This window comes from Haliotis asinina, chromosome 16, assembly GCF_037392515.1.
Source record: "Haliotis asinina isolate JCU_RB_2024 chromosome 16, JCU_Hal_asi_v2, whole genome shotgun sequence".
NCBI classification, from domain to species: domain Eukaryota; kingdom Metazoa; phylum Mollusca; class Gastropoda; order Lepetellida; family Haliotidae; genus Haliotis; species Haliotis asinina.
Genome location: NC_090295.1, coordinates 19653039 through 19665375, shown reverse-complemented (window position 1 = coordinate 19665375; position 12337 = coordinate 19653039). Strand labels below are relative to the sequence as shown.

The 12337-nt window shown below is 40.4% G+C and overlaps 1 protein-coding gene across 2 annotated transcripts in view; it reads right to left on the bottom strand.

The window, feature by feature from the left end:
- LOC137268670 (trifunctional purine biosynthetic protein adenosine-3-like) overlaps window positions 1–9941 on the bottom strand; it is a 34983-nt gene extending 25042 nt beyond the window's left edge. Inside the window, exons 1-4 of one of the 2 annotated variants that reach the window (XM_067803259.1) lie at window positions 9767–9941; window positions 4930–5074; window positions 1909–2031; window positions 413–560 (exon numbers count right to left, since the gene is read on the bottom strand). In XM_067803259.1, coding sequence (XP_067659360.1) covers window positions 413–560; window positions 1909–2031; window positions 4930–5071 — 413 coding nt within the window. In that variant the 5' untranslated portion in view covers window positions 5072–5074; window positions 9767–9941. Of the gene's footprint in view, window positions 1–412; window positions 561–1908; window positions 2032–4929; window positions 5075–8380; window positions 8524–9766 lie in introns of those variants that run through there. The other variant, XM_067803258.1, reaches the window with a different exon arrangement.
- Between the last annotated feature and the right edge of the window lie 2396 nt (window positions 9942–12337).

Sequence of the window (12337 nt, the reverse complement as noted above, 5' to 3'; positions counted from 1 at the left end):
AGTGAGTTTGAAACAAAACCTTTAACGAGTTTAATAAAAATGGTATTTCATAGAAGTGAGTTTACCATTCTGTTTACTACTAGCCAACATAAATTGGCAGAAACTGTGGCGAAAGTGCCTACAGTGCGAGGACTCTCAGCTTTCAAGTCGAGCAAGGTCTAGTAAAATTGTGACAGAGACATTAGCATTGTGATGTCACAACTTTGAACCATTTTGACGTAATACGTCTAGCGGTATTACATTGGTGTAATATTGCCGTAAAAATATTACACTGCAGTATCTTCAACGGGCGAGTAATAATAATCTTATCTTAAAGTCCTGGGTTCATGTTGGATGGGTGATAACTTTGCAATGTTCTGTTTTCACAGCCTTTGCTAACACTCACTTAAAGAAAAACTCTGCAATAACTTACTTATTGATGTATTCACAAGCCTCAACTGCAGACCTGAAAGTCTTGTACTGAGCTGTAGGAATTCCTTGACGGGTCATGAAGTCTTTGGCAAAGGCCTTGCTGGCCTCGATCTCAGCTGCTTTTGCTGATGGTCCAAAACATGCTATACCTGAGGAAGAATACAAGATACAAGTAATAGGGGTGACTACTGAGGAACAACTATTTCGATACCTATTGTCTATTGCGATAAACTATTGCAATACTATCGCAACCATTTTCTCCTTGAATTTTCTCATTTCAAATCATTTCCCAAATTTATGCCAAAGCAGTTTCAGTCGCTTTAATAACTGGCAAGAAACGAGGGCTAGCTATTCTCGAAATGTTCATACTAATCATAGCTAAAATAACCTCCTCTGCCAATTCTTAATACATTGGTTACAATCAAAGTTATGAATTCTTAGGGCTACAAACATTTCGAGAATAAGGGCCCAGATTAAGTACCGGTAAAGGGTCATGTCAGTTTAACAGGGGCAGATAACTCTAAATCAAAGTGAACAAATCAGGCACTTGCACATTCCACTGAGCATTTATCAACAAAACTATTACTAAACTACTGATAGTAACACATACTATCAATGCATTGATAGATTTTTGTTTCTACCATCGAGTAATTGCTATCAGAGTTTCAACTGCGATCTGTTACAGTTTGATGCATCCTCACTGCCCTAAAAAGTAACAATATGGATCAGTCTATGAGTGAGTGTGTTTAGTTTTACACCAAACTCAGCAATAATCCAGCTATCCGGCAGTCTGTAAATAATCGAGTCTGGACCAGACAACCCATTAATCAAAAGCATGAGCATTGATCTGCGCAATTGGGAACTGATAACATGAGTCAACAAAGTCTGTGAGCCTGACCACCCAATCCCATTAGTCGCCTCTTATGACAAGCACAGTCCCCTTTTATGGCAAGCATGGGTTGCTGAAGGCCTATTCTGTCCCAGACCTTCACGGGTGAAATAGGAAACAGAAAAGAACTTGGATCATGGACCATTTAGGTCCATAGGTCAGAACAACAATACAATAAACAAAATATATCAATAATAATAGGGTATCATAAACATGGGCCAAAAGTAAAATAGGTTCCAATGTGATTATGTCAGATCAAGTTTTGATTATTTCTATTTTTCAAGTTTTGCATCTGTAATGGCTTCAATACCATAGTGAGAGAGTTTGGTTTTAATCCGCTTTTAGCAATATTCCAGCGATATCACGGCGGGGGACACCAGAAAATGGGCATCACACATTGTACCCATGTGGGGAATCGAACCCGGCTCTTTGGCGTGACGAGCGAACGCTTTAACCACTAGGCTACCGCACCTCCCCTTCAATACCATATCAGGCTTAACACTTATGCTATTCCTATTAACGACAGCCTAGGTCCATACAGAAACAGGATAATACCTCTCAGTATCTTGAATGTTTAAAATGTCATAACCATGCATCACATATGTTACCATTTGAGTTGAGTGTATCTGCAATTCCTGCAGCCAGTGGGTCTTCAGGTCCAACTACCACAAGTTTCACACTGTGCTCTTTACACCAAGCACATACTGCAGAGAAGTCTTTCACATTTACATCTGAAACAATGCATTCAAATATTAAATCCAAACCTCAAAAGCTTCAATAGTTCAACTATCAGATAATCCGTTTAAATGTACAATCTGATGCAGGTTAAACAATGTAATTTTCTGAATAAAATTGAAATTTTGTACTTATCCTGATTCATGCTTATTATGTGTATCTTGGATAAGGAAAAATAATAAGGTTCATTACTGGTAAAAAGGCCTAGTCTGCTTACAGTTATTTTTTAAAATAAATGAGTTCAGTTTTATGCCACACTCAGCAATATTCCAGGTACATGGCAGCACTATGAAAATTCTGAGTATGGACAGTCTAGTGATCAACAGCGTGAGCATCAATCTCCGCAATTGGGATAAAATTCCAACAAAGTTAGTGTCAACAAGGTCTGCGAGCCAAACCACTCAATCCTGTTAGTCGAGGCATATAGCAAGCATGGGCTTATTGAAGATAAATTCTAACCTGGATTTTCACAGACTTTTTAAAGGAAGTAAAGAGTCAATATAGTCAAACACCCAAAACCTGAGGTGTTATACCTATCTATCTCAATCACTTCTTTAGCCTGAGTACACCAATGGGAGAGAGGGTACCCAAGTCCCAAAGCATTCAAAGCATATTTCATGCTAACATGATATTAATCATGGAACAGGTGTTCTTTTAATGTATGGCTAGACTTGCTCCCATCACTAGCATCTCAAGGAATGGTGTAAATCCAGCTAGGGCCCATGCAGGTATCATGCATGACCTATCTTCAGTTGCTGACGATCTATGACCCATTTTTATATTGCACTGTTCTCCATACTGATTTACGTTTAAAGTAACCTGCCAGTTGTAAATCTCTGTAATATTCTTTGATGACAGTCTTTATCATATACAGTGGAAGCTGTCTAAACCAGCATTTATCGGGACTGAAGAAACAATCGACTTTAGACAATGTCACAGATTGTAGAGCTGGTGATAACTGTACAAGCCACGGACAGGACTGAGATTATGTGCGGTGTTGACATCTTGCCAGATTGGACAGATGCCTGTTTAGACATTTTACAACATTTCACCTTTCTCTAGTCAGGACATGGTTGAAATACTGCCACTGTGGCTGTAAATTTTAACTCACTCACTGTAGCACAAGATTGGTGAGTGGGTGAGTTAGTGAGTTTAGTTTTACGCCTCACTCAGCAATATTCCAGCTATATGGCGGTCGGTAAATAGTCGAGTCTGGACCAGACAATCCAGTGATCAACAACATTAGCATCGATCTGCGCAACTGGGAACCGATGACGTGTCATTCAAGTCAGCAAGCCTGACCACCCGATACCGTTAGTTGCCTCTTAAGACAAGCATAGTCGCCTTTTATGGCAAGCATGGGTTGCTGGAGGCCTATTCTACCCCGGGACCTTCACGGGTCAGCACAAGATTGGTATTCAGTAAGTCTAGTGTAGCATTTTCAGAAATATTTCTTGCAGAATGGTCCTCACATGTTCTGTCTTGTCTGACAATCAACATAAACACAAAGTCAGAGAGTACCTGGAATAACTTGATAATATTCCCTCCTACAACATGCCTCATGACCCGTCTCTAGTCAATGGAAGGGGTCAGAGCCATGCACCTCTCTCCAGATAATAAACGAGCAATGACAACTTTGGCTCCTCACACTCAAATAATGTTTGATGCATTAGAAATAATAGTGTGTGAGTGAGTGAGCTTAGTTTTAAGCTGCTTTTAACAATATCCCAGCAATATCACTGTGAAGAACATCAGAAATGGGCTTCACACATTGTACACATGTGGCTTACAAAAATGAGTCATATGTTAATGATAAAATCCTTCCCAACCTACCGATACATTCATTTGGAACTGAACAACATACAGTGTCCCCAGATTAAAATAGAACTGCAGTAAGCCTCTGAGATACAAAATGAGACTTACTCCAGTGTCTATTCTATTCTATTCCCTTACAAAAAAAGGAGGGGGGATTAGGAAAATGTAGGGGGGAATACCTGTATTACTGTCTTTCAAAATAGTGCGGATGTCCGAAAGTTATTGCAACCACCACCAGTGAAACTATGGCTCATTTTATTTTGGCTACAATGGTCACATATCAAAGCACCAAGCTCATTTTGAGAGAGCCATGGCCATTCTTGCAAACATTTTTTTCTGACACTTGGTTTGGATTTTTTTTATGAGTCGGTGGGACCAGAGTCAGTCTCGTGGTTTTGCTCGCCTTTCGATTCACATGTCTCCTTAACAGATGTATCGGTCTGGGGAGACATGGCGGACACTGTAGCTTTCTCAGTGGGTTTTTTTGTGCAAAAAAGTCAGTTATTTTCATTCTTTTGCATGGCATTATTCACACCAAATTAACACAAACTGTTGTAAATAAGAATTTTGTATTCAACTGTTGTCTGCAACTTCAAGTGATAATGTCTGATTTCGAAAACGAAGCTAAAATGAACTGATGTTCTAAAAAAGATCGACGAAACTGTGTTTTGCAAGTGCTGTACACAAGCACTATGAACTATGAGTTCATAGTCTAATGTTATCAATTAATTTATTAATCAAATCATAACTTCATCGAAAAATGTTATCTATTTTCATACTGATATGAATGGAATTTCATTTCCCCAGTGCCGATAGTGGTTTTAACCAAGGGAGGTTACTCTGTTATGTTTACATGTTGTCACTCGAACTTGACTGTGGCCGACTCCGATTTAAAAAGTCATTCCTTGTCAATATAAAGTTATTTTCATATGTTTTTAGAAAGGTAGTTAGGGAGCAAATTGCCATACGCGACAGTTTGCGCTCTGTTATTTTTATGAGGGTCAATTCGATTATTACTAGCGCGAATCACACAATCGCGCGTCTTAGAATAGACACCGTTAATCCTGGAAATAACTTACCAACATTGCTGATTTTGCCATCACTTGCTGTTCCAGCATTGCCAGGAGCAACAAAAACAGACTTGACTTTTTCAGACTGGGCCAGTTTCCATGCAAGAGCATGTTCTCGCCCACCACTTCCTATCAAAAGCACATTCTCCATTCCCTGGAACAGACACACAGGTGAAGATGACAGAAAGAAGAGCTCCATAATCAAACTCATTTTCAGATAAATCACAAGAGATATGAATGTCCAACTTCAGCCAATATCTATATTTACAGAAACACAAAATTCACGTGCCTGAAAAAACTTATTGTAGGCAAAATTAATTTAAAGCATTTAGTTTAATATAAAATAAACAGTATTAATGACCATCTTCACATCACACACCTCACTCCCCATCCGGCAGGTTGTGACAGCAGACACAAAGGAGCTCACATTTCATTAATGCCAAACACACTAGTGTGGTCCACAATGACCGCTAACTCAGTATCTGGAGTAACTTATGCATTTGGATGACATTTCAGCACGCTGTCTAATGCTGGTCACCAGACATCTGAATCTGCAGCCAATGATAACGCAGTGCATGGGACAATTCCTGAAGGTTTTAAACTGGAGGATCCCTTGCACTTGTCCCCAAATGTCCCACAAATGCTCAATCGGATTCATGGCTTGACTTTCACGATGCAGTCTGGCATTATCATCCATGAAGACTGGATGTGTGGTTATTGAAATAATAGTGGTGGCGAGTGGTCCTGTGCGTAGTGCTCAGGTCACCATCAGTTGAAGTTAAGCACCGTCGAGCTCGGACAGTCCTTGGATGGGTGGCCGTGTTTGGCAGTTTAACTCCTGAGAGTTTCTAGGACTTCGGTCCTGCCCCACAACGAAGCACATGGGATACATGTGGTCTCACCTTAGGCAAGTGAGTTTGTTCAAATTTGCCTCTGTTCACCCAGCAGAAAATGGGTACCCGGTGAGATAGAGTCTAGTGACTATAACCTTCTAGCGCTTAAGAGGGCAGCTTGGGTTATCCGGGGTAATGATAATCAGATTCTGATTAGAGCGTCCAGTGAGCAACTGGTCAGATGGATACTATGCGCTATATAAGTGAATTATTATCAAAATTATTATCATCATTGAAATAGCATAATATTGAAATAATAGCACAACAGCACTGTTCGGGATCAAGTTCTGATACCCCTGTCCATTCAGTGTCCCGGGAACTCTGACAAGGTCAGCATTACAGTCATAGGAACAACAACCCCACACCATGTTGGGTCCATCAGCCTGAATGTCCCTCTGATCATACGCTATGCCCCCCTGCCTTAAAACTCACGCAATGCCATGTGTAGGATGCAGTGCTTTCATCAGACAAGTGGATCCTTTTCCATGTGCACAGGTTCCAGCCAGCATGTGCTTGGCTCATGGATAAAAGGCATAGAGAGGACTGGTCATCTTGCCCTGAATCCAGCAGAATTTAGGCATCAAGGACACGCTGCTGATGGACACTCTTTTGCATGAATGCCACCTATGTTGCAACTGTGTACAAGTAGACTTTGGGCTTCGTCTGCCTTGTTGCATGAAAGCATGATCACCCTTGTCATTGTTTTTTCTGGGCGGTCCAGACCTTGGTGGTTCCTTTACTTCACTGGGAGCAGTATGCTTATGTATTAATCTGCTCATGAATGTGTGGTTCATGGTCTGATAGCACGACATAACATACCAGTCTGGTCCATACAAAAAATTTGCCATCTTTGGTTCAAGGCACTGGATGTTTGTGCATTTCACTGGTTGATCAAAAAAAAGCTCAAGTTTTGTGGGAGATAAAAATTTTAGCTGCGTATGCCAACATCACACATGCAAAAAGACGCTATGTGCATACAGCAGTTTTAGCAAAGTGACCAATGGAACGCTCATTTTTGAACAGTGTGTGTTTGTGATATGTTCATGGATGGTGTAGTACATTAAATATGTACTTGCAGCCGTATAAAACCAAATATTATATTTTATAATTTGATTTTAATATGTGTACTTCTGACAAGGTGTATGTATTCCTCATTTGATAAAGATGAATTTTTAACAGGTGTCCCTAACTGTATCTGAGCATACTGAAAGACATATGAAATTTCTAAAAAGCCACTCAAAGAAATATTTTGTCATTAAGTGAGGGGCGGAAGTCTTACAAGGGTCATTGTTAGCACAAGCATTACAGCTGAAGATGTTGTTGTTGGCACAGGTAATACTGAAATGTACCCTTGGTACCTCTCTGTATACAGAAGTGTACCTTAGCCAAAGTAAATGTACAAAATTGTACCCTAGGACGATCCATTCTCCATTGGAATCAGCGCCAAACCAGGTTCTCGGATACCTTCATTTATTCCTGCCTGTCAAACTGCAGACAAAATGCAGCATGACAGTGTGTGTTTGTCAAGAACAACAATATACCTTTCTTCTGCTTGTAAAATATCAGCTCCAAATTCGATTGCATTAGAATACATGGCTAATATAAAGATTGTTAATGTCCAGAAACTGCTCAAAGTCAGGCGATCTGGAACACCACCACAAACCGGTTTCGGTTTTGGCTTGAGAAAAATGGACTCGTCTGCTGTTTAGGGTGCCAGGTACGTTTCTGTAGATTTACTTTGGCTACAGTACATTTCTGCATACCTGTGCCGACAACCCCTTCAGCGGTACTACAGATGTGTACCCTGTAAGAATGGTACTGTATGTTTTTCTACATAAAGTCAAAATACAGAAATGTAACAAGTACCCTTAATGAGTCCATACTTCTGAACCAAAAGCTGAAACTGCATGTGTATGTGAGCTTTTTGTAAAACAATCAAATATATCTGACAGCAGTTCATCATGACTAAGTTGATAAAACAAGATTTATGTTTGAACATCTGCCTATGAACAACATTTAAAAGAACATTTCTATCCAATAAAAATTTACATGTGCAATTGTAACTGTCAGAATCTGATAATTATCAATCATTCAATGATTCTGCTTTTCGAAATACATTTGGGGCTGTATCTCAATCTTACCATAATTTAGTCAATTGCCAACATTTCCGCCCAGTGGCGCGACAGTACTGCACCAGTTAGACAAATTGAGGCTCATGCTTTTGACAAAACACGTGCCTTTCAGTGTATGGCATGAATTTGAACGGTACTCCGACTCTGTATTGACCTGGCCAGATGTGACTGTCATGACAGCGACTCTCGGCTGTTTCACTATGACAACGACTTTCGGGTTTGGGAAAGTGTTGAAAGTTCATCATTCTCACCTCCAGAATGAAAACAAGTGCAGTTCTCATACATGTTGACGGACATATTTGTCGGCGACAGTCTGTGCAGTCAGCCATAAAGTTTTAGAAATAAAGCATACTTATTCATTATGAAACAAAAACAAACCATGGCAATAACTTAGGAAACTCATTTTGACCCATATATTCAGCTGGCAATATTTACCTTGTCTATATTCCAACGAACAAGAACTCGGAATCACCGTGTTTACGTTCTCAAACCTCGCGCTGTCGACCACGTGGAGTCGAAAGTGAAGGGAGACAACTCAGTAATGTACCAGTGGTGACCGTGCTTATGTGGGCAAATATTCATTATTCAAGAGCGATTGAACGGAACAAAACACATTCAACAATAGATGCGTTTCCTCCAGATTAAACTAAATATTCCATTAAAACTGACACGACCATAGGATTTTCCCATAAATGTTCTTACAGGGAAAAGACTGGAGGGAGTGAGACCGATGGATGTTCATGCTCAATAATTTTTAATTCTCAGCCAGTTTCAATGACATAACAACATTAGCTAATATAAGACCGAACCAAACGGTGGTTCGACTCTGCTGATATTTGTCATTTTTCATCGAGTTCTTCATAAAGATGAAAAACGTTTGACGCAGGGTGTAGTTTAAACATATAGTGTAAGGGTGATTCAGAGTGGCATATATATTGTTTTAGGGACGGGTGAGTAGGGTGAGTGAGTTTAGTTTTACGCCGCTTTTTAGCAATATTCCAGCAATATCACGGCGGAGGACACCAGAAAATGGGCTCCACACATTGTACCCATGTGGAGAGTGGAACCCGGGTCTTAGGTGTGACGAGCGAACGCTTTTTAGTAGGCTACCACACCGCCCCTTTTAGAGACGGCTCATCAGACAGAACATACACACATTGCGAAATCTTCATGACAGAGCCTCGGGCCTTGCGGATGAATAGTGAGTGAGTGAGTGAGTTTAGTTTTACGCAGCACTCAGCAATATTCCAGCTATATGGCGGTGGTCTGTAAATAATCGAGTCTGGACCAAACAATCCAGTGATCAACAACATGAGCATCGACCTGCGCAGTTGGGAACCGATGACATGTGTCAACCAAGTCAGCGAGCTTGACCACCAGATCCCGTTAAGCTGAGTCGCCTTTTATGGCAAGCATGGGTTGCTGAAGGCCTCTTCTACCCCGAGACCTTCACGGGTCGCGGATGAATAGTGAGTGAGTGAGTTTGGTTTTACGCCGCTTTTAGCAATATTCCAGCGATCTTACGGCGGGGGACACCAGAAAATGGGCCTCACACCTTGTACCCATGTGGGGAATCGAACCCGGGTCTTCGGCGTGACGAGCGAACGCTTTAACCACTAGGCTACCCCACCCCACCCCCCACCCCCTTCAAGCATACTGAAGCAGTGGATTATTGAAAGAGCTCTTGATCATCTGCAACTATACATTTGTTTTTTCTTAAATTCTAACTCCTCAACATAAATACATACACCATTCATTGTGTTTCTGAACAATCATATCAGAACATATATGCTCTCAATCCTATTTCTGATCATATTCAACCTTATGAAAACGCAAATATCCTCCCTCGAAATCCTCCCATGATGAGAAACTGGACACGCCTATGTCTTTTAGGTGTTAAATAAACACCAGGTTGGATTTGAAAAATCCAAACACTGACAGCTAACTGCGATTGGCTTGGGCTGTCAAAGAGACAATGGAGAGGGAAACAGAGTGCGCTCGGGCAAAACGTGCAGTGCCTGAAAAACATGCAATGTTGACAACAGGTGCAGTTAAACAAAGAGAAACCGTATTCAAGGCCATTAAATGAATGTTCAGGTTATGAAATTCTAAAGTATGAATATATGTGTAATATTTTAACTAACAACCCATTTTCTTAATGGAAGTATGAAGGGTACTCTGTGAACTAAACGGTCACAAAGTGGAACAGCCTGTTTAACTTACTACATACTGAAAGATATGTTAAAATCAATATCATGGTCAAAATGGTTCGCAGCAACCCAGGTTTGACTTAAGAGTGAGTGAGTTTAGTTTTACTCCACAGTCAGCAATATTCCTGCTATATGGCAGTGGTCTGTAAATAACCGAGTCTGGACCAGGTTCAGTGATCGACAGCATGAGCATCGATGTACGCGATTGGGAACCGATGACATGTGTCAACTAAGTAAGCGAGCCTGACCTTCCGATCCCGTTAGCCGCCTCTTACGACAAGCAAAGTCTCCTTTTATGGCAAGTATGGGTTGCTGTAGGCCTATTCAACCCCGGACCTTCACGGGTTCCAAGATACAAGGTTTCATGAATTTGTAGATCATATCATGTATGGTCATTCTGTGTTTACAGATCAATAAAACTAATTTACTGACAGATTTTTTTATCAGTCCCAACAACCAGTAGGGCCTACCTACCATCATAGGGCACTGCATGCATGAAATGCTTAAGGTTGAGATGGGGTTGAGATAAGATTGATCACGTGTCATTTGACCCCAAAGACGTTATATTAGGACACGCTCATACATATTTCGACACGTTATTTTTCAAAGTAAGGGAAGGGGTATCAATAAAGCAAATTACAGAGGGTAAACTGATTACTACCAAAGATTTTGCATCATGTGTTGTTGTTTTTGTACGTCGACACATGTACAGTTAGACACACACTTGCATAAATTTTATACATAAACATGCATGCACACTAACGTAACGGACATGGTGCATTTAGATTCTTATACATTGTAACAGATATTTAAAGTATTAACAGCAATAAAAATAAATGTAGAAAATTTATATACTATACTGTTTACACGAGTTAGTCTTTACGTGCAACAACAGCTGGTAACACTAATGAAGTATGGTGACTGTCAAGACACGATCCGTATATCTGAATGAATCATTAGTTAATGTCACCTCTGAATGATGGTGTCCGGTAAATTGATCTGGATGGAAAGCGACTGTCAAACAGAGAAGACGTTTATTTCGAATATGGCCTCGACGTTTATGCGGAATATCGCTTCATGCCCAAGTGTGTCTGGTTTTTATTTTTGTTTTTTACTGACGCACTCAGTAGTGGTATTAGCAATATCCGAGCTATACCTTGAAAATGTGACTGGTGTGTGTGCGTGCGCGTGTGCGTGCGTGCACATATAGATCGTGGAGCCCAGAGGGTACGAGGATATGCTCCCTAAAGTTTCCACTCCTGCTAGCCATGTTGGTCATGGTCCATGCACGTTTTTCGTCTGCCGTATATATCTTATAGAGTTACAACCCCCCTGAGCACAGTCAATATATCCCGTAGCGTAACTATTTTCATTTAACCTGAAATGTATATTGGAGAAGGGCTCACTTGCACCTTATGCATTTGTTTCTTGAACCAAAAATATTCATCGTTTGAAACCAACCTTGAACATAAACTATCAAGTAGTAATGAGTGCCTCAGCATACCTATTACGTGTTGCCCACTGCTACTTCCTACATCCCAGTTGAACACAGCATCCGAAGGTAGCACCACCAACCAATTTCAGTTAAATGTGTGTTTGCATGTTTGTGTTTGTTCTAGACTTTTATCTTTTTCAATATCTGTATTATCCCTGCCGATATTCAATTTCCCAAAGTAAAGTGTTGTTTCTTCCATCATCAGCATTGTTGGTGCAGAGGTAGGTTAAAAAATTGCTCTTTCATCGATTTCTCAACATAAATAAGATAGAAAATGATGGTTTAATTTTACTATCGTGAACAGAAATTTTTCCAAAGACATTTTTATTCAAAAAGAGGTGTATTCCTCTGAAAGGCAGTCCTGCACATAAGCAGACGATATTTTATTTACAGCCATATCTGTCTACGAAGTTGAATAAGTTTCTGGACTCACTTTACTTGAACTGTTTAGATTGCCGAGTCAAACTCATCATCGCTGATTTCTTCAAATTCCGGTCCATATACATCGTCCAAACGACCGATTAAAAAATTCCGAGATCGTTCACGTCTGTTCTTTGTATATATCGGCCATGTTGGTGGTCAAACGGAAGTAGTGCGGCGGTGTTGTGTACGTGCGCAGAGAAGCAGTCATTAAAAGTCAAGTGCACGTTTCAGCTCAAAGGCGATTGTGTCGAATAGTTTTAACTG